Genomic DNA, 23,893 nt, shown 5'->3' with positions numbered 1-23,893 from the left:
ACAACTTACGTTTTTAAAAAAGATTTTACATTTATGTTTAGAGAGAGGTGAAGGGAGGGAGAAAGAGAGGGAGAGACACATCAGTGCGTGGTTGTCCCTTGCACGCCCCCTACTGGGGACTTGGCCTGCAACCCAGGCATGTGCCCTGACTGGGAATTGAACAGGCAACCCTTTGGTTCACAGGCCAGCACTCAACCACTGAGCCACACCAGCCAAGGTAATACTTTAAAAGAAATTTGATAAAACCTAAATATTTACCACCAGTTGGTTAAATTTTAGTGATGAGCACATGGATGCGTATTATAGTATATAATTTGAAATATTTCATAAATTTAATGTGTACAACTAAAATGAAAGAACTGCTTGGAACTGTCTTTAGCTTTTCCCACCAAGAGACATTTTCTTTGGTCAGATTATGACTGAAATTTTTAAAAAGAGTTGTGATTAAATTATTTTTAAGCCAAAGGGTTTACAAACCAAGAAAACAAAGAGGTGTCTGCTGACTAGGTGGAAAACACTTGGGTTAATAATTAAAGATATTCAATTATGTACTTTGGTTAAAGTCACTGAATCTGCTTGCCACTAGCAAAAACTGCATCTCGAACAGGAATGCATACCAGTGAATTTTATGGTCTGTAAAAAGAAAAATAACTGCACAGAGAAAAAGAATACACTAGCAAAAGTGGTGAGGTAAAAAGTAACATGGTCATGAAAACCATGCTACATAGCTATTCCCTAAGAATGCACACCCAGATTAGAATTCAGGGTTTCAAAACGGGAGTAAATTTAGCTGAAAAAAATAGAATTGATTGGCATTCAACAGATTTACTGAGTACTACATCTGTAGTTATTATATCACTTATTAATCCCTGTTGAATTGTAAGATATGGGTCAATATATTCTGGACATGAGTTAGATGAAAGAATACAAGGAGAAAAATACGAAAGAACTGAATAAAATAATAATCATACAGTGTCCCAACTTTAATAACATTGTTGAATGTTTCTATTAGAAGCTTTTGTTTTTTTATTTCTGTTTACAATATGATTTGCACATGTGGGAATGTGTGGAGTTAAAGGAAATAACCAAAACAATCCCTTAAAATTATCTTAAAATTCATATATATCTTGTTCTTCTGAAGGGGCAGACTCATATTATCCTTCTCCAACTTGGCCATTTTCAATACACACTATGAAATAGTACTAAATACCTTAAAATTAATACCAGCTACACCCTAGTTCACTGTGGCCTCTGCCTGAGACTGAATGCTGCAGAACGCAAGGTCAAGCTGAGCTCCCTCGATGGGAGAATTCTTTCTAACAATATTACAACTTAGGCAACAAATCAATGTTCTTATACTTCAAAACATGCAATTATTATAATATATGTAGTACAGAAGTCTGAGGTATTGTTTTAAATTTACAAAATAGGTACAACTGTGAAAGCAAGCTTTTTGTCACAATAAAATCATTTTTATTACTCATTTGATTGTAAAATTAGCACAATATTATATGAGAGACAAACAATGCACATGCTGATGAGGAAAAAGAAAAAAATCACTATAAATAACAAATACAGGTGACCTCATAGGCATTTTGGTGTCCACCCTTTTCCATATGTTTTATACCTATTTATACACACATGCACACATGGGTATTTTGCCTTGTATTGGATAAAAGTATGCATGCTGATTTCCTTTTTTTATAATTATTTTTTAAAATAAAATGCTGTCTTTTGGTGGGGCCAGGCAATTTATTTTGCTACCCTGAATCTCCTCATTCTATACCCTTTTCCCCTTTGTGTAGTACTTCCTTCCAGCTCCACCCCAAACTAGAATTTATGTATTCTCTTTTCTTATCCTCTATTTTAAGAGATTTTATGGGTGGCACTGAAAGTCTCAGCCTGCACATGTCAACTTAGATTTAAAAAAATCATATCATATGAAAGTGAGTGGGCAAACAGGGGTGACCTTTCAGGTATCATGTGACTATAATTACACAAAGGAGGCCAGGGCCCAGCATTCTAAATACACACAATGTAAGCATTCATGTGTTATGCCATTTTTATGCCATTGTTCCTACCAATCTGCCAAAAGAAAGCCTATGAAAGGCAGTAAGGAGATTAGAGCTGAATTCACTTGTGGGTGCCTAACCACCACCACCACTTGTGATTTGTGCCTTTTGGGGTTACTAACTGAAATTAAATTGCTTCGGGGGATTCTGAGTGACTGCGCTTGCTGCTAGGATTCTCTCAAAATCATCTAGTTTTACACTCATCATCAGCCAACGGTAACATCTTTATCCTCTGATTAACAAACTCATTCACCTGAGTATATCTTTCTCAAACTTTGTGTCTTCTCCCTCTTTTTAGTGAGGGCCTAAGCACTTGTGCTGACTTCTGTGTTACAGGCATGAGTTGTAGCAGACAGAAGACGGCCAATGTTTCACTTTGCTATTGTAATTTAGGGTTTAAAAACTACTCTTCAGAAGAGTAATACCAGGACTACCTGGTCAACACCAAAAGTCTGTGAGACAAAGTACTTTCGTTTCTTAAAGGTCAATTTTAAAAGATAACAGAAGAATAAAATAATTTTATAATACTGGAGTTGAAAGAGACTTTTGAAAATCTAGTTACAAAACCTTACTCTACAGGAGAAACCCAAGCTATAAAATAGTTCCAGGTAGAAGATGAAGAGGGCAAAGTAAAAAGTGACTATGACAAACAAGAATTTAATAGACTACCTGGCTGGGTAGCTCAGTTGGGTGGAGCATTATCCTGTAAACCAAAAGGTTCAGTGTTCAATCCCTGGTCAGGGCACATACCTAGGCTGCGGGTTTGACCCCCGGTTGGGATGCATGTGAGAGGCAACAAATAGATGTTTCCCTCTTACATTAATGTCTCTCTCTCTCTCTCTCTCCCCTCACCCCCTCCTCTGAAATCAATAAACATATCCTTGGGTGATGATTTAAGAAAGAATTTAACAGACCTATTAGGAGAATCTAAGATTCTCCTGCCACAACAGACTTCCTTTCCAGCTTTCTCTATTCACATCACGAAACAGCAAAACCAAACCAAAGATGAACAAACAAACAAATCTGTCTAGCCTGTTATACCCTTGAAAGATTTTTACATTTCTTTTCCTAAAGCAATCTGTGCTTTCCTTTCACCAACCCTACAATACTTTGAAATAGCGTATGACCTAGTCAGATCAGTGGTAATCCCTTACTTACACCATTTTTTAAATGCCCAAAGATGAGAGCCTAACTCCATAAAGACAAGATAAGTCAGGAGAAAGCAGGGTCAGGATCAAGTTACAAGGACAGAGGATGGGGGTAAGTAAGCATGGTTTTCTGTGGTCACAGAGATGAGACAGAGAGGTGCCCAGGGGCAGGGAGGAAGATGCTAAACATCTACAGGTTAACCGAGCTTAGGGCTTCTACTACAGTAAAGGAGCGATCACAGGAACAACCTAGGACCACCTTGGCTCATCCCAGAAAGGAAGTCAAGTCTGCATAGCAGGTATTATCCTAATGACCCCACAGTTTTTATCACTGTGGCCCCCAAATCAGGTCTGTTTTCTCTCTGCTTTGGCCTCTGTGAATATATGTTGAAAGGCAGGAAAGAGAAAGAGAAAGGCATGTCTCCCCCATGAGATTCCAAATGTCACAGTGGTAGAAAGATGAAATTAAGATAATACTACGAGAACTTGTAAAGAAAGACCCTAATGCTGATTATTTGCAATGCTATTCTGTCAGTATGCACAGCAGAGGGGCACAAATTATGTATACAAAAGTACAAGGATGAGAAACCCACACTAATTTCAAAGTTAACCTATTGTCCCTTTAATAGTACTGTTCTTTAAAATTCGACAGCTTTATAATGAACATAGTCCCTTACATGCAGGTTAAAGAAAAAGCTGACAGAAACCCAAAAAGTAATGGCTTGGGAGGATTTTTGTGAGCATTAAATGAGTAATGTGTTTAGAACCTTCTGTGAAACATTAGTCAGTGCTACATAGGCACTAATCGTTATGTTCACTGTTGTGATTAGGAACCTTTGAAAATCCAATGAAAGCTACATGACAAAGCTGATCCTATATCTGAGAAAGTCTCAGAAGAGAAAGCAGATCATACACTGTATAGTGTTGGTGGGTTTCTCTAGTGAATGAAACAAGTCATATTTTTGGAAGTACAGACGGCTGCATCCCGTACATCAAACTGAAAATGTCATGGCAACCGCTGTTCCTAGGCAATTGTAGAATTATATATGTGGTACACTTTCTATACAATAAACATAAGTGGAAAGTGGAGGGGAAATCAAATGTTATGTGGAGAAAAACTAAAAAGAGGTGTATTTCTTAAAGATTAAGAATACACGCTCTATTACGACCACTTTAATGACTGTGTAAAACTAGGATTAAAATTCATTAAATGAAACTAAGATCAAATATAAACTAGCACATTTCATAAACATATGACCATCTACCATCTTCTTATAAATCATAGTAAATATTAAAAGATAAAATAGGGTGGTTAAGGAACATGTATAAAGGACACATGGACAAAGCCAAAGAGGGGAAGGACCAAGGGTGGGAGGTGGGGATGGCTGGGGTAGTGGGGAGAGGTGGGGGAAAAATGGAGACAACTATACCTGAACAACAATAAAAAATAAATAAAAATAATGTTCTAAAACTGGAAAAAAAATTGAGTGAAAGGTGAATAATGTCAAATATTTTAAGAACAATTAGATCAGCTGTCAAAAAAGTAACACTGCAAGTATTAAATTTCACTTGCATAATACTGGATGGCAAAGTATTTCAATTTCTCAATATGCATTTGTCTGCTGTAGAATGCAAAAGGAGACCAAATGAAAAGCTGAGTCTAGATAATTCCTGACTGTGTTTCCAGCCAGAAGCAAATACCCTAAGAAAACCAGGCCCCATGCCGGGAGCCTAAGAGAAGCTGCTCTGTTATATACACACACAACTCCAAGCAGCGAAGCCATATTAAATGTGCAAAACGAAGAATCTGCTCAAAGGTTCTGTGATTTCTATGAGTCATGATTCACACAACTTCTGTCTAACTTTCTTCCTGTTCTTCAAATGTAAAATAGTGTTAAAAGGCTAATTTGTCAATAATACCAGGACATGCTTTGGACACTGATTGTATTAAATGTGCTTTTCACAGACACTTGGTTAGCAGACACAGTGCAGAAACTGGATTTCTGAACTTAGTTTCAATGCCAGAATTCGAAGTCATTTTCAATTCTAGTCCATGTCCTTGTATCTGACCTCTGTCATGTGTGAAATAAATGACAGTCTGATATAAATAACTATATACATACAATCTAATAAAAAATAACTATATGCAATGATAATATACATACAATAATAATGCATATGATATGATTCATGTAGAAAATAGCATGAGCCAACTAGCACATATGTTATTGCACAAACGGCATTTCAAATCTTCAGGGAGAATTATATTCATGTAATGCCCAAAAAGTGTGAAGAAAAACTGCCAGGAAATTTCTGACTGGATAGTTCTCTTCTCCAAATGCACACTTCCACAGAGGTCAGTACATTCACCTTTGTAAGGAAAATGACCTGAGGCTCGAAATCATGTGAAAGAGAATACAGAGAAATTTAGGGGCAGGAAAAAGACACTGCAGCAATGAGAGTGAACCATGTAGTCATTAAAATATATTCTTTAGGTGATTAAAATAATTTTAGATGCAGTAATTCTTCAAAACAAGGGTTAGGATAAATTATTTTACTAACTTGGAGCTTCATTGAACCTTCTTTGGAAACTATGCAATCAGGTGCCACATTTAGCTCAGGAAATCAGCAGCCTTTCATGGGAATCGTTTCAGTTTATTTATTTTCATTTTGAGCTGAAAATCACTATCCAAATACCTTAATTTGCCAGTATTGAGAGATACCTTAGAAGAATGAAGCAAATTATTAAATACATACATCTAAAAGTATAAGACAGATGTTGACAGGATCTTTTCTAAGCCTAAGGCAAACTGACTTACTCATACGCCTGTCTACGGCAGATATAATACCAATGACTGCTTAAAGAACACTAACATGAAATAGATCTCAAAATGAACAAACCATGTTAGTTAACAGTCACTTTGTCATGCATTAGTTATTTATCTCTCTAGCTCTATTTTGGGGCACTTCACTCACAAAAGAGAAGCATTTTCTATTTCTAATACACTGTAACTATTTTCAATATTTTCTTTTTTTATTAAAGGATGCTTAGGGGAAAAAATACTAGAAAAAGCAAAATGCTGTAGTTCTGTTAAACAGCGCACCCTTGTGGTTTACCTCCTAAACAATAAAAATTGCAGCATAAGCATGTGGCCAATATTCTCTATGGACTTGGAAATGATTTTGTCATTTTTTTCCAGTTATGTTTTCCTAGCCTGCTAAAATATCCAATCATTAAAAATAGTCTTTTTAAAATTGAAAATTAACAATGAAGTTGTTAAACATACAGTATTTTTTAAAGTTAATTTGCACAAATACATTTGTATCTCTTTTGTCCCATGTAAAATTTAAAAATGAGGAATAGCTAAGCTTGAAAAAAATTAATCAAGGTGGTTTCTTATATGCAGATGCTCGATTCTAGACTTTGACAGAGTTGATCCACCTCCACATTTTCCTTGGATTCTTGTACTTTGGATTTTTCTAAAAGCCAATGGTGGTTTTGTCTTGTGTGTACATGTTATTTATTTAGCATAGACATTAAAGATAACTTTCTGGAAAAAACAAAACAAAACTAAGTTGTTAAAAAACAGGGTCTGGCAGCAGTAGTGCTTGCTCGAATGTGGCTGGTAGGATTGGTGAATGTCTCACACGGACAGCCATTTGAACATTTCCCCTGAAATGTCGCATGGTGTGCTTGAGTGTGATATTGCATGTTACAGAACTGCATGCTTATGATTATGTAATAAAAGATTTTTAGGTAATAAAAAAGGGGTGTTATTTGTGCCGGACCCTGTAGATATAAACGTCTATAGTGATAATGATTACCTTTGATTTTAAATTTAAAACGAGCAAGTAGTAAAATAAGCAAAACTCAGCCATAAACTTAGAGTTTTCCTAAATTTCCTGAACATTTGAATTTGGCTATATAAAAAAAACTTCAATTCAAGGGTTGATTTTATTTATATACATTATGTAATATACAGGGTGGGAAGAAACAAAAAAAATGGAGTTATCTTCTAGAGGGTGGGCCCCTTGTAGTACAGGCTTCCCCTGCTCGATGAGTTTTCTAGGAACCCATGTGTATCAGTGCTGGCCTTGTTGGGAGAGGTGTGTTTAGCTCCAGTGAAATTTTTTTGAAGACTCAACACATTTGCCCATTTCTTGATGGGTGATTTACAAGTGCACCTGCCCACACCACACTGAGTGTTCAGCAGTTTTGGCCAAAAGCAGCATGATCCCCATGCCCCACCCTACTTATTCATCTGATCTCACCTTGAGAGACTCTTTTTTGTTTCCCCAAATGAAAAAAAGTCCTCCAAGGGAAATGTTTTGCCAGTGTAGAAGAGGTGAAACAAACAATGGCAGAAGCATGAAAAGGCACTAATATTGACAAGGTCACAAACTGTTCTGAGCAGTGGAAAAAACACCCCAATAGGTGTATTGCATCCAATGGAGAGTACTTTGAAGGTGACTGACGTTTAAACATGGAAAAATAAATACACAAATTTTTATAAATAAATCCTGGGTTTTGGGGTCCTCCTCATACTTTAGTTATTGGTCTTCATTCTTTCAATACAATCTTACCAAAATTGTGGCTTTCCTATTAAAGTTTATGAAAAACATTGACAAGAATTACCTGGGCCAATTACTATAAAGAAAATATAAGCAATTTTTAGGTTATGCAAGTACTTCTGAAAAATTACCATGTGTACATGTGCAATACTGAAATTTAGTGAGACCGTGAGTGCAGATGTTCTCACAAGTATATACTATACCCAGCTGTGTGAAAGCTGTGGCGGAAGTTTCTGTACAAATTCTCTTTGTCACAAAATTTTCAGACAGGCACAATTCCTGCCTTCTAGTGGGGAGAGGAAAGAAAGAAAATTAACAAAGCTAAAAAACTTTAAACAATAACAAAAGCCTAACGTTTTTGTTAGGGTACTCACCCCATATTATGTTAGTATATATAACACATCAATGAAATGTTATGCAGCCTTGAAAAGGGGAAGCCCTTCATGTACTGATAAGTATCTAAAACACTCCATTTGGTACCAAAATGTGAGTTGTAAGAGTTCATGTGGCATACACAGGACCACCAACCACCTAAAAATCATGCAGAGTGACTACTGGCTTGAATGTACGTAACTCACGTCTGGAAAGATACATGAGGCACTGTTAGTGATGGCTGCCTTTATGCAGAGGAATTTGGTTAGGGGCAAGGTAGGAAAGAAGAATTTTCACTTTTATCTCTAGAAATACATATCACATAAATATGATAACTCCATACATTCATATATTAATACCCTGAAAAGGCAGAAGAGAGACATTCAGAGAAAGTAATACCACTCTGTGATGGAATCTTCAGAAAATTCTCCATGAAGTAGGTAAAAGAACAGGTATAATTTAGGAATAAGGAGATACAGCTTGGGGTTACTCTATTCAGAAAGGATAGGAAGCAGGATTTTGCATGACTGACAAGTCAAATCCTCCAGTTAGAGTTAAAAGCACACTGAAAATGATGAGAAATTAAAGTTTAAAAATAAAACTGTGCTTCTGCACAGCAACAGAAACCATCAACAAAATGAAGAGGCAACCTACAGAAAGGGAGAATATGTTTGCGAACCACATGTTTGATAAAGGGTTAATACCCAAAATACAGGAAGTGCTCATATAATTCAACAGCAAAACAAACACACAATGGGATTAAAAGTGGGCAGAAGAATGGAGCTGAAATTTTTCCAAAGAAGATATACAAAACAGCCACCAGATACATGAAAAGATGTTCAACACCATGAATCACTAGGGAAATGTAAATCAAAATCACAAGGAACCGGTTAAGTCACGTCAACTAAGGTACAGTACAGGGAGTCTGGTCAATACTACAGTCATAACCATGTATGTGCCGGGCACGTACCCGACTTACTGGGGTGATCATTTCATAAGTTATATAAATGTCCAATCACTATGTTGTACACTTGAAGCTAATAGAATACTGTATGTCAACTGTAACTGAAAAAAATTTAAATGATTTTGTTTTTAAAGAAGAGACAAGTGCCAGTAAGGATGTGAGTAAACAAAGGAAACCCTTGTGAGTGTTGGGGAAACATAAATCAGTGCAGCCACTGTAGGAAACAGTATGGAGTTTACTCAAATAATTAAAAACAGAACTACAATATGATCCAGCAATCTCACTCTGGGTATGTGTCCAAAAAAAAAGAAAAAGGGGTATTGAAGAGATACCTGCACTTCCATGGTTACTACAGCATTACCGACGATCACTAATACATGGAAAGCAACCTAAGTGTCCATGTATGAATGCACAAAGAAGGTGTGATCACACACACACACGTGCATGTAGGTGAATGTGTGTGTATATAAATACATACACAATGGAATATTATTTAGCCATGAGAAAGAAGAAAATCCTACCATTTATGACAACATGGATAGAGCTTGAGGACAATACAAAATGAAATAAGCCAGGCAAGAGAGAGACAAATGCTGCATGGTACCACTTATACATGGAATCTAAAAAAGTCAAACCATAACAGAGTTTGGTGAAGAAACAGAAATAGTGAAGCTTGCCAGTGGGATGAAGGAAATAGGGAAAGGGTGGTAAAATGGGACAAACTCAGCTGTAAGATGAATAAGGTCTGAGGATGTAAAACATGGTGACTATAGCTGATAACACTGCTACACAACCGAAATTTGCCAAAAGAATAGAACTTCAGAAGTTGGGCGTGTGAGGGAGAAAGAGAGAGAGAAGAGAGAAAGAGAGGAGAGAGAGAGAGAGAGAAGAGAGAGAGAGAGAGAGAGAAGAGAGAGGAGAGAGAGAAAGAGAGGAGAGAGAGAGAAGAGAGAGAGAAAGAGAGAGAAAGAGAGAGAAAGAGAGAGAGGAGGGAGAGAGAGAAGGAGGGAGGGAGGGAGAGAGAGAGGTGAGGTAATGGATGTGTTAATTAACTAGTTTCTGGAAATTCCTTTAAAATGTATACATATTTCAAATCATCATGATGTACATTTTAAATATCTTCGTTTTATTTGTCAATTATACCTCAATAAAGCTGACAAGGAAGGAAGGAAGGAAGGAAGGAAGGAAGGAAGGAAGGAAGGAAGGTCCCTCCCCTCAAAATTACAATCAGACTGCAGAGTACTCTGAATGCCCAGAAAGTAACAGGTAAACAGTCAGCTATCCAAAGTCTCTGAACTGGGAAGTGCTAACTATAGAATACAAATGTACCAGCTTGCCACATTCTCTTTATTATGAAGGCAAGATACGGGGAGCCAATATGACTTCAGGAGAGAGAATGAAAGGGGCAAGGAGACATGAAGGGAGATTGAAGGACTTCTCGCTAACTGGATGTGAAAAGAAAAAGAAATAAACAAAAATGATCTTGAGCTTTCCAATACAGGAGAAAAACACTGAATTTGATTTCAAATATGTTGATTTTGAGGTAGTGATGAGTCAATAAGCAACCATGAGTTTAAACTACAACTAGAAGTATACTGGGATTGAAATTACAAATTTAAGGTATTAGTTTCTTAGGGCTGCCGTAACAAAGTACTGTAACTAGGTTGCTTAAAGCAACAAAAGTGTATTCCTTCAAAGACCTGGAAGCCACAAGTCTGAAATCAAGGTGTTGGCAGGGCCATGACCCTCTGAAAGCATTAGGGGAGGATCCTTCCATGCCTCTCGCAGCTTCTGCTGGCTCCTGTTTTCCTCGGTTTGAGACAGCAAAATGCCAGTCTCTGCCTCCATTGTCACATCACCTCCTTGCTGTCTCTGTGCCTGTGTCCCTTCTTCTTATTAGGACACTCGTCATTAGATTCAGGCCCAACCTAAATCCAGGATGACCTCATCTCTAGATACTTCATTACATCTGCAAAAACTATTTCTAAGTAAGGTCACACTCACAGGGTCCTGGGAGTTAGGACTAGGACATACCTTTTTTATTGGGGTAGGGAGGAAACCTTTCAAACCATTTCAGTTAATAACTCAACAGATGTTTTCTCTAAAAGAGTAAATATAGCCCTGGCTGGTGTAGCTCAGTGGATTGAGCACAAGCCTGCGAACCAGAGGATCACGGTTCGATTCCCAGCCAGGGCACATGCCTGGGTTGCAGGCCAGTTCCCTGCAGGCCAACTCCCAGCAGGGGACACCCCGAAAGGCAACCATACATTGATGTTTCTCTCCCTCTCTCCTTCCCCTCTGAATTTAAATAAATAAATAAAATCTTAAAAAAAAAAGAGTAAATATAGGCTAACATCATGGATTCAGGTACTCCAAATTTAGAAAATTAGTAAAGGTAGTAATTTCAAGGAGAAAGAGAAAGAGAAAGGGGGGGGGGGAGAAGGGAGAGAGAGAAAGAGCATGCTCTGAGCTATCAAAACAGAATCAGAACCAAAGAAGAAAGAAAAATCAAGACGAAGGGCTCATCTATTACATCTAATACAACAGCCAAGAAGTTAAAGAAACAAGTGCTGAGATGCCCAGGAAGTCGTGAATTCACATGAGCATACATACCCGTGCATGCGGACACACTCACAAACAGAACGGCAGCTTAATCGTTAAGAACTTTTACAACGAATAAATAAAAAATGGTCCTTCAGCCTCTCTAAAGAAAAACAAATAATCCTGGGTCCTGCTAAACAACACATCAAAGAACTATCCAGATGGCCACATCAAAAGAAAAAATTAATTAGAAAATTGTATAAAGATGTCTAGTTTGCCAAAGGCAATATACTAAAAACAAAAATAAGGATTGCTTAACATGGGGGCATCAGCTGGCCACAGAGCAAAGAGTGTGAATCAAAGAAACAGCTTTTGGTGAGGTCACTGGTGGCGTGACCTAGAATTTTAGCAAGCAGACTGTTAGGAAGACAGCGGAGACCTCTTTGGGATACAACCATGAAGAAAGTTTACTGAAATAGACTGGATGAGCACAGCTGGAATAAAGATTAGTGACTAGTGGCTAAGAGTTATTTCTCTATGAAGAAGAAGACAGACTTTGGTAGTTACTCAAGAATATTACAAATTATACTCCTATGATTATAGTTTTCTGGTGATTAAAAATGGAAAACCATCCTGAAAATGCAACATTTTAAATGACTTACTCTGAAGCCACAAAATGAAGTCTTTGGCGACCCTGAGTTGTCCTCTGCTTATCTCACTCAGTTTCAATCTATCTCTTGCTCATCCTCAGGCATACCACATCTTACGTCTTTGAATGGGGTTTTTCTTGACTGACAAACCCACTCCCACACATATTTTAAGACTGAATCATCTCTATGAACATTTCAGCCAACCACCAAGCAGTCACCCTGGGAAACTTGTTAGCAAGTTTTCATTTGGTTTTATCATTGGAAAAAATAATTATCCTGATTTGTAAGATGAGATTTTATATCACAACCATTAGGTCAAAGAATCTTAATAGAAATAAAGTAAGTTACTAGATGATTTTCCAAGTAACTACTGAGTTTAAGCATCTTTTGTTTGTTACTATCATAGTAGCTATTTATATTCTAAAGATACATATGATAAATTAAAATTAACATCTACAGTTATCATTTTTTTAACTTAAGGAAGCACAGACATATTCATTAGTTTGTTAGGAAAAGTAAAATTACCTGAGCATTGAGATTACTAAGCTCCTGAGGGAGAAATCAAACCCCTCACCTACTTATTAGAAAACATCTCAGCATTTCAAATTCCACAAAATAAAATACACTCTTAAAGTTACTTAAATAATTTATCTAGTTAAAAGCAACAAAGTATATGGCCTTGTGTTCAATCACATTTACTTAAAAGTTCATTTATAGTTTACATGAGTAAAGTGAGGAAAGTAGAGATTTAATGGGCATGATAAGTAGTTTTGGAAATGGATTTCCACATAACAGCATAATCCAGGAAATTTGGGATTAAAGAGGAGCAATAATAAGAAAGTTTGAGGAAAAGGTACACCTAGAACAGTGTTTGGAACAATGCCCCCCTGCTGGGACTCTCCAAGCAAAGTAAAAAATACACAAGTATATCTAGTTAGAAACACATTAAGGGGATACAAGGACTTTGCTGCTGTTAAAAATAAAACAAAAAGCCTGTTACTCAAAACGAAGTATTTCCATCCCTAATATACACAAACAAGAGCCTCTGGTTGGGCCTTCACAGACCCAACCAGAGGCTTTAAGGTTTATGGATGATTTATTTGCTTGAATGTCAAAGCTCCTTAAAATGGATGTATTTATTCTTCACTGCATCAGAGAACTGCACAGACATAGCAAGTCTCCTCCCAGTATCAATCTTATAAGTTAACTATGTATTCACCTTTCTATGTCTTAGTAACTGTTACTAACCTTATTAAGTAGCCTACGTGGAAAAAGACGAGTTAGATAAGGTCCCATACCCTATGCTACAACAAAACAAAATTAAATTACGCACCTTATCTGTTTCATCCACACTCACGGATTTCACTACACAAGAAGCGGGCCTCTCCTGGAAGTGAGTGAGGTTCTGAGGGACACTCTGAGAGGCTGGCATCGGAGGCAATGGAGCCCGCCTCTTCTTCGGCGCATCCGACGGCAGGGTGTTGGAAATGTATGTTTTGGAAATGGTGTTGGACCTTGTAAAAGTCGGGCGGTTAGCACCCACCAGAGGGGTTGCTGGGGCACTGGCTGTCTAATAAAGACGAAAAGGCAAAATCTATATGTAAATTCAAGATAAACAGCACGTGCGATTAAAACCAGATTGCAACGCTCTTATAAAATGATAAATAAAGACATACTTACTTGATCTCGCCTTTTTTTACTGCGCTGAAAAAAGCCAAAAAACCCTTTGTTTTCTTTCTCCTTCATAATGTCTAAACTTTGTGATATTTGGTAGGACTCTAAGAGAGAAAAAAAAAGCACCCACTCAGCTCCAAGTTTCTCTCAATTTCTTTCCTTTGGAAAATTTTATCCAGTTACAAAAGCTACTAATTATGATCTACTATGAACCACGCACTCTGCTACACAGCTTATATCTTATTTACTTTTCAAAGCAACAAGTAAATTTAGTAGTATTGCTCCTATTTCACAATAAAGAAAATTGAAGCCTAGAGAAATTAAGATACTTAAGTGGGGCCAATAATCAAGAAATTATAGAGTTATGACCAACTCAGTTCTTTGTGACTTGAAGTCTGTGTCCCATAATTACCAATAATATTGAAAGTAAAAATCTTCAAATTAAATGAGATACCAAATTGCTACATTCAGTTTGTCCCTTTGTTTATTTTGAATATATTTTTGTGTCAGAGGTAAACCATCAAAAAATATTTTCTCTCCCCCAAATGATTCATTGTAGTTACTTAGTACTCTACTATATAATTCATAAATATCATTGAATAATACAGTGGGTCTCCACTGGGGATGATCTCCCCTCACCCACACCCCAGAGGACATCGGACAATGTTAGGGACAATTTTGGTTGTCATACCCGGGAGTGGAATGGGAAGAATGTGATCTTGGTATCTGCTGGGCAGAGGCCAGTGTTACTGCTAAACATACTACAAGGTCCAGGACAGCCCCTCAACAACAAGAATTACCTGACCCCAAATATCATTATTCCCAAAATTGAGAAATTGCACTTTAATCAGAATGGCAAGGTTGCATATGTAATACTTCATTTTCCAAAAGTATCTCCTAATGTCAACCTAAGAGGCTTCCAAACAGTGACAAACCCAGCACTGCTGAGTCACCCTGGCCCAGATTATCTTTCTAACCATTTCTTAATGAAAGGAACTATGTTTGCTTAAGAATGGCTGATTCTCAGCCAGGTGGTGAAAGACAAATGCTATATGATCTCACCTATAAGAGGAACCTAATCAACAAAACAAAAAGGTACGCAAAAGATTACCAGAGACACTGAAATTAAGAATAAACTGACAGTAACCAAAGGGTAGATGGGAAGAGATAATGAGGGGAGAAGGGGGGAGGGTCATCAAGGAACCTGTATAAAGGACACACGGACAAAGCCAAAGTGGGGTAGGATCGAGGGTGGGAGGTGGGGATGGCTGGGGCTGCTAAAATAAATAAATAAATGCATACATACATACATACATAAACTGCTTAAAGAATTTATTCTAAATGTCATAAGTGGCTTTTGGAGATGTTTGAAGAAAGAAGTAAACTGATGACATTGAAGTTTTAAAAAGATCATTGAACCTTGACTTAAGCAACGCTTTCTCCAGTACAACACCAAAATCACAAGCAACCGAAAAACAAACAAACAAACAAACAAAAAGATAAACTGGATTTCATCAAAATTAAAAACTTTTGTGCTTCCAAGGACACCATCAAGTGAAATGGCAATGCCCAGAATGGAACCATATATTTGCAAATCACATATCTGTTAAGGGACCCTTATCCAGAATACATAAAGAATTCCTATATTTCTTTATGTACTGCTAACTAAAGTAATTATTTATTACTCTATATCACTCACTAAATTATTTACTAAAATTACTTATACTACTTACTTAAGAATAAACAACAAAAAGGCAATTGAATTTAAAAGTGAGCAAAGATTTGAATAGACATTTCTCCAGAGAAGATACACAAATGGGTAATAAGCACATGAAAAGATGCTCAACGTCAAAACTACAATAAGATAACCTCTAAGTTATCTTCTTTATAGCCTCTAGGATGCCTCTCAGCAAAACGGCAGGCAATAAGAGGTGTTGGCAAGGATGTGGAGAAACTGGAACCCTCCTAACACTGCTAATAGGAATGTAAATTTGTACAGCCTCTTGGGAAAACAGTTCCTTAGATAGTTAAACATAGAGTTACCATATGACCTAACAGTTCCACTCCTATGTGTATATCCAAGAGAAATAAAAACCATGTCCATACAAAAACTTGCAGATGAATTTTTATAGCAGCATTATTCATAATAGCCAAAAGTGGAAACAACCATATATTCGTCAGCTGAGGAATAAAATGTATACCCAACAACAGAATATTATTTGTCAGCCACCAGGAATGAAATACTGATATATGTAACATGGATGAACCTTGAAACATTATGCTCAATGAAAGAAGCCAGACACAAAGGGCATATCTGGTACGATTCTGCTCATATAAAATGTGCAGAACAGGCAACGTTATAAGGATAGCAAGCAGATAAGTTGTTGCCTAGGGCTGAGGTATAGGGTGGAAAGGAATAGGTAGTGACTGAACAGGATTTCTTTTTAGGGTGTTTAATAAGATCGCGGTGATGTTTGCACAACTCTGTGAACATAGTAGAAACCACTGTACACTTTAAGTGGGTAAATGTTATCATTTACATAATGTGGAATTTATTTACATTAGACCAGGATTCAGCTGATTGTGGCCCATGGACCTAGTCCAGCCTACTACTTTTTTGGTACAACCCATGAGCTAAGAATTGTTTTTACATTTTAATGGTTGGTTGAAAAAATAAAAAATATATATTTTCTGGAACAAAATTTTTTTTTTAAATGGCTGTTTTTTATCACTATCAAAGAATGTATAGGTTAAACCTGAAACAGCTAGTCTTCCCAGAGAGAAAGCAAGCAAAATCTACTGCACTGGTTTTACAAGAACCAATTTCACATGGTTTCTACTGGCAAAAGTCCAGACAATTTGGGTATCTTAAGAAAAACTCAATAAAGTAAAACACATTATATGTTTAATTCCATGCATTCATTGAAATACTAAAAAAGTGGTGATCCTTACTGCTCATCTTTGTGTGATGCTAAGGAATCATTATTTTAAAAACTAATAAAGGGGAAGAAACACACTTTCCTGCCTTTTCTGAATGAATTCCACCCGGATAGACAAAGAGCAGACATGGGGAAATTTGATTTCTTTAGAAAAATCTCAACTAATTAAGGAACGTTCGCAATAGACTGGTGACCACTTTTCAACTCCTAACTGACTAAAATACAGGCAATAATTATTGATGAGTAACACCAAAAAAGATTACTTATCATTACATGTCTGCTAATAGAAGTACACAATACCACCTGTAAAATATTCTTGCCAAAAACATCTCACCAAATCTGATCAAGATTCTAGATTTAACAATCAATTTATAGGAACATGGTAGAGAAACATGCTAAGAGGCATCGCAGGATGCAATCTGCAACGCTCTGAATGTGGGAAACACTACATGAAAAATGACCTAGTTTACTCAATAAATCAATAATTTTTAAAAATAGAGAAATAGGGCGTAGAGACCTGTAAATTTTTAAAAACATCTCTACTAAGAAACATATGGGTTTTATGGTAAATCACATAATTTCTGTGACATAAGAAACAAAGTACTACAAATAAAAACTGGTGGGATATAGCTAAAGCAGCAGTTAGAGGTACATGGATAGTCTGAAATAAATTTATATCTTAAATTCATACTTATTACCTAAGGGGTAAATGTACAGTATTTTTGCTTAAAAAGAATGTGTAAAAAATAAAATTATGACAAAGTAGGGCTATCACAGAAAGCAAAGCTAATTAATGCCAATAACTAAATATGCCTTAATATGCCTTAATAATGCAATATGCCTTAATAAAATATTAAAGAAGAATGATATTTCACAAAATAAAACTTTAAATCTGATGCTTCAAAGCTTAAATAAGTAGTATGCACTTGGTACAATAAGCCACTAATAATCATCAATGTGAATAACATATTAGGGTTAACAATTTTTTACATGCCTAATCTGTTAGGGAGATATCATATATTATCATTCTGAGTCCTTTTTCTAGGTTTGAGCATGTAAAGAAATGGAAGTGTGTTGTATCGTCCCATTATATATCTGAGGACCTTGGTGACTGGAGGGTTAGAATAACTTCCACCAAGATATATGGACATGTAATGGTATAACTGAGACTGGTATCCATTTAAGGATGATTTATAGTTCTTACTTTTTAAAAAACAAATGCTACTATTTCATTTTAAAAGAGAATCCTCCACTAATCATAAAGAGACATAGAATTAAATTTAGTTGGAATAGTGGATGGAAAATTCACATGCTGGCACAGTCCAATAATTATAACCAGATTATTTCACATAGTGACTTTTGGTAAAGTAATTTCCAGGTGCCCATTCACCCCCTACACCAGTTAACCCCTAAGTCTTCACCTGCTTTATGTCAGAGATCACTGAATATTTGAGTTAAACACTAAGACAAACAAGGGCTTCGGCTTACTTAGAAAGCAACTCAAATACCACAATTTCCTTTTTTTCCAGTAGAGAGGCTATTTAAGTATTGGCATGCAAAGTTCTAAGTCCCCTGATAACACCAAATAAAATTAGGAGAGAGCAAATAGACTGACCTTGTAGATTCTGATACTATAATAAGAGTTTTCTTAATTTTTCTATCTTATGGTCTTATGGTTATGTTCATAGTATTTAATCCTGTGAATAAACCACATATATTTTTGGCTGGAAGAGGTGTTAGAAATCAATGCATTCGACACCTTCAAAATGAGGTCAACAAAAATAGAGAAGTCACTTCGGGTTATGCATGTGAAGAATGGCAAAGTTAGGAGCAAAAGTCAAGTACAAAACAGAATATTGTAGCTGGAAAAACCAACAAAGATAACTTTTTCTAATCTCTTTATTATGATGGAAGTAGAAGTTTAGATCCAGAGAGATAAAGCTATTGGCCCTACCTATTTGCTAACTTAGCTTGATATCTCATGCCCTGTTAATTAAAATGCCTGCCTTCTGATTAATCAGTATATACTTTAAGTAAGAAATTTCAGCTCCTTCGGTTAGGCTCATATTCATGATAGGCCCTAATAAGAACTAATCATGCTATTACCTACGTGGGTTAATTCTTGGAACTGGGAGGCCCACTGTACTCTGGAAAAATTGAAAGTGGGAAAGAGAGAAGACTCCAATAACAAACAATGTGACCAGTTTATGGTGTTTTTTCAGTAGGGTGGTAATTATTAAAGTAATCAACCCTCTCACCCTAACCCTTTTAAATGAGAGAAGGCTTTCAGACTTTATTATTATTGGCTATGTTTAATAAAGTTTTTACTATGAAAGTAATATTCCTGTTATAAAATCCTGCAACATAAAAAAGGATAGAAAGTAACCCAATGCCCTGATACCCAAAGATAACCACTATAAAAGTGTTTTATGTATTTACTTTTAGAAATTTTACATAAAAGTTTTTTACAACTGTATTAAACACATTTAGATGCGTTAAAAGCTCATTTTAGTATAAGCTATTTTCCAAGTTATCAAAAAATATTCACAACCAACATAATGGTTGTAAAAATTTCCTATGATATAAATACCCTGATTATGATAAATAATAATTCAATGAAAATAATCTAAGATCTTTCCATGATACCATCAAACTATTAGTATTTGTACCCAAGAAAGATCCTAGCAAAATCATTTTTTCAAGAATATATTTTTCACATCTTAGGTTAGTATTAATTTTAAAACAATTATTGAAATGTAATTATTGTATTGAAATTCAGAAATCATGGAGGGCCTTATAAATGATTTTTCAGGAAATAAAACACAAAGATTATCTAAGTTAAAATTTTATATACATTAGTAATATTAAGAAGGCAAAATTAAAAGCTTATTTTTAATTTCCCCAATAGAAATAGAGATTCTATGTTATAATTTGTTTCTGCTGATTCGTATGTCTTACCTTGTACAGATGATTTACTGAAGGCAGTAACAGAAGTGGCTACAGAGGAGGGGGTAAAAGAGGGTAAATTGACTTAAAGGTGATGTCTGTTCAAGTATATAACATTGCTGAGTTGAAATAGTTGACTATGGGTTTACACAAAGCCTCAATCTCAGGATAAAGTTTGCAGTGTTCTATTCATAGAAGATGTCATTGTCTCCTTTACTAAACTTTTTATTTCTCCTAATAAAACAGATTCATATAAAAAAATGGGCTTGCATTTCTCTCTCTGTTACACATCATGCAAACCAACATTATCTAAGATCTCCCAATTTTAATATACTAAAGTTTTATATAGATTAATACTGAAAAGTATTTCTATTTAGAAAACTTTTGAAATTAAACTGATTCATTTTATAAGCCTGTTGGTTTTGGGTGCTGACCTTAGAAAAAAATTTAGCAAGAAACTTCCAAACTTGAATGCTAGTTAGGACTCAGACAAAATCATAGTGAGTCTACAGTAATTCACACTTGATTAGAACAATAATACATTTACATGTAGATTTTTTATTTTCTGCTTAAATCTCGAAGCCACTTAATTCTCAAAGAATTAAGTTAAATTCCACCAAAAATATATTCATAGGTAGATGGAAATTTGTAAAATGTGATGCAGCTTAAAAAGACAAGTTTTGATTTCAATTTCAATAACTGAAATAAAATTATATTTTGTGTTCTCTTCTTATTTCTAATACCATGTATTGACTTCTATTTATAGGATCCACTTAGGATCCATTTAATTACCATTATGAACTTGAGAAAAACTACACATAAACATAATACACACACACACACACATATATCCATACAGAGTATAGCAAAAGTAGGTTTATAGTTAGTTGCCTGCATGAAAAATAATGCAATAATTAATGAACAATAATACAAGAATAAACTGTGTTTCATGTACCCACAACTGTGAACCTACTTTTGCCTACCTTGTATACACACATCCTGTCAAATGAAGAAAACAACAAGTCTTACCTTTGCTGACATCCATGGCATACAATTCTCTAAGTCCCAGGTCATTAAGAGATTTGGTCAAGTCGAGGGGCTCCTGGGACTGATAATCCTTCAACAACCGTGTATGTACTGGATCGAACTCACATTTGCTGCATATAATGGGGGCAAGTTCTTGAAGCGATGCATGTGGGTTAACTCTCACTATTGTCTTCTGCGTTTTCTTAAAATTGATCACTACTCTCACGGTTTTCTGAAACACAGGTTAATGCAGTAGTTATACTGTAATCTGCCGAAATCACCTTAATTCTTTTTGAATAATGTTACTTCCTAAATCCAAATTAGATTCTTACAGTTTGCTTATTGAATAATCTAGATTAATTTCACAACCCTTCAAGTATTAAGTAAGTTTAAATCCAAAAAGAATCATGGATATTGTTGTTTTGTTCCTGAAAATATTTACTTTAAAATTAACTAATATTCATAATATAGAATTATGCATGTTTTATTCCATCCTTTATTTGAGGGATATTTATCTTTTAATAGTTTTTAGTTGTCTCAATAAAAAGGGGAATTTTGGCTAAAACACTAAAAGCTTTCAACTTCTCTTCATTTGAAATAAATTAAATGAGATAGTACATATTAAGAGCTTATCATAGCGGCTGGCACATAGTTAATGATTAAAAAATGAGCTATTATGACTACCTATTGTTGTCACTATATTATTACTATTTTAACTAATTTTAACATAATAGTAAAAATATTAAAATGTTCCTTATTTACATACTTAATGCTATGGATTCAATATTATTGAGATTTTTAAGCATCTGATCATTTAATATAACTGAATTAAGTGCTGGATATAATCAGAACTTTGAAACATGTGACCATGCTAAGTCTACAGATTGCAGCTCCTGAAAGCTTAACATGAACTCACAAAACAAACACCACGCGTGAGCCCACACTATAGCATAAATACTGCATCTAAACAGCCCACATATCTAGGTATATAGCCCACTACCCGAATTAATATTTAATACTCAATCACATTTTTAAGAAAGCAAATATGTTTTAGAGTTACAAAAATATTAACTTCTTTATTAACAGCTTTTTAAGAATATGAAGAAAATGTGAGAATATATGTACAAGTCATTTGTCAATGGACTATTAATATATAAACCTCTATATATTTTCTGAAGTTAAAAATGGTTGATGTTGCTCCTAGTGGAAGAGTATTTCTTGAAACCTCTATTGCTTGTACCTCTATTGCTTATAAAATGAAACCAATTATATAGAGAATTGATGATATTAGAATATTGTTAAAATTTTTTGCTTAAAATACATACATTTCAGAAAAGTGAGCCATCATGTAGCTCAAATGAACAATAATGTAGATGTCAGTAAGTTACAACCACCACTTACCAAGTAAATAAAGCTAAAAAACTATTTTAATAAATTCTTAAATAATTTTTTTAACTTTACTTATAAAGTCACAGAGGTAGAAATAGTGAGCCGTAGAAGAATTGAGGCAGCTGGGATGCGTGGACTCACGTGGACTCAGGAAACAAGTTATAGAGGCAAAAGAAGGGCCCTTGGAGCTTAGGAGAAAGAAAGCGCAGAGACATGCCTAAATGAAAGTGGTGTCGGAGGGAGGGGAGAGGGAGGGGGGAGAGGAAAAGAGGGGGGAGAGAGGGGGAAGAGGGAGGGAGAGAGGGAGGGAAGGGGGAGGGGGAAGAAGGAAGGGGAGAGGGAGGGGAAGGGGGACGGAGAGAGTGGGGGAGATGGAGGGAGAGGGAGAGAGAGACCCAAATGAATTTTTAATAAAAGTTTCAAAAACCTCCCTTTATGTACCAAATATTTTCTAAAAGAATAGCTTAAATTACAGATCATTCATAATCGTCAGATTCTAATACTGTCATATACCATGGATCACTTCAGAGAAGCAAAAATCTAAAGTATTCCCCAAACACTACTTAGCCCAGGGATCAATAACCAATGGAACCCTAAACAAAGTGGTCTAGGGAAACACGACAGCCACATTCACCTCAAATTTGACCAGGAAAGGCAGTTTATATTTTATTTATAAAGAGCTACAAACAATGACTGAAAAATCAACTCAGTATTTTAGCTATAAGATATCAAATTCTAACAATGAAATTCTTACCTCTGGTATTATAGGTGTAGGTTTTTTCTTATCCAACATTTTTGGCTTTAAAATTACTTTCTCCACCTCCAACATTCCTATTGGTGTGTTTGGCTTAAATTTAATGGGGTTCTTTTCGGCTGACAGCAGATCGATTGTGTGACTTGACGGGTTCAAGTGATACCGGGCACAGAGGAATATCAACAAGTCCATCATAGGTTTACTGTAACACAAGAGCAAGGCTGATTGCACAGTTTCATCAACTGTCAAAGTCATTGTTTCAAGCATTTTTCTTGGGGCCTCTTGTTTTCAGTATATATAATAAAACAGGGCAACAAATTAGTATGTGTGAAAGCAGCTTAAAATTGAACTACTTATATTTTAGCCGACAAAATTATACTTCTTCACATGTCCTCAGTAGTGTTCAAAAGAACTTGGACCCTAGTGCTGGTGTGATAATCAGCTATATTTTATCTGCCCAATTGTCTTCATGTTATAAATCTCAGGAGAGGGACAAGTCCATGACTTATCCAGGAGCAGTCACGTAGTTTAGCCGATGCTCCTTCACAATAGTATTTGGAATACTAGCAGTCTTTAGTTACAAATTGATTATATTCCAAAGTTCCCATAAGAATAAAGCATTAAGAAGAGCGCCTACCATTTCTGCTTTGAAAAGCATAGTAAATATCTACATGGGTAAGCACATGAATCCTAAAGAAAAGTGTGGTTCAAATTTTTTAATTCATTCAAACACATTTAATATTTTCAAGGCTTTAGGCACAGCACAAGTATGTGGCATGCCTGCCCTCACAGATCTAATTCTCTACTAGATGCACTAGACCGAGTGTGAGCAAACTATAATCTGCA

At 35.7% G+C, this 23,893-nt stretch overlaps 1 protein-coding gene across 5 annotated transcripts in view; it reads right to left on the bottom strand.

The window, feature by feature from the left end:
* COBLL1 (cordon-bleu WH2 repeat protein like 1) overlaps window positions 1–23,893 on the bottom strand; it is a 159,876-nt gene that overhangs the window by 26,841 nt on the left and 109,142 nt on the right. For 3 of the 5 annotated variants that reach the window (XM_037044569.1, XM_037044567.1, XM_037044568.1), the window contains exons 4-8: window positions 23,048–23,249; window positions 20,908–21,136; window positions 19,891–19,929; window positions 14,000–14,097; window positions 13,653–13,889 (exon numbers count right to left, since the gene is read on the bottom strand). In XM_037044569.1, the coding sequence (XP_036900464.1) occupies window positions 13,653–13,889; window positions 14,000–14,097; window positions 19,891–19,929; window positions 20,908–21,136; window positions 23,048–23,249 (805 nt within the window). The remainder of the gene's footprint in view (window positions 1–13,652; window positions 13,890–13,999; window positions 14,098–19,890; window positions 19,930–20,907; window positions 21,137–23,047; window positions 23,250–23,893) is intronic. The other 2 variants (XM_037044570.1, XM_037044571.1) reach the window with 1 other exon arrangement.

Source organism: Sturnira hondurensis, unplaced genomic scaffold (assembly GCF_014824575.4).
Source record: "Sturnira hondurensis isolate 20B ecotype Veracruz unplaced genomic scaffold, ASM1482457v3 Scaffold0004136, whole genome shotgun sequence".
In the NCBI taxonomy this organism is placed as follows: Eukaryota; Metazoa; Chordata; class Mammalia; order Chiroptera; family Phyllostomidae; genus Sturnira; species Sturnira hondurensis.
Note: the sequence above shows the minus strand (reverse complement) of the source record. Positions and strands in the feature narration are given on the sequence as shown.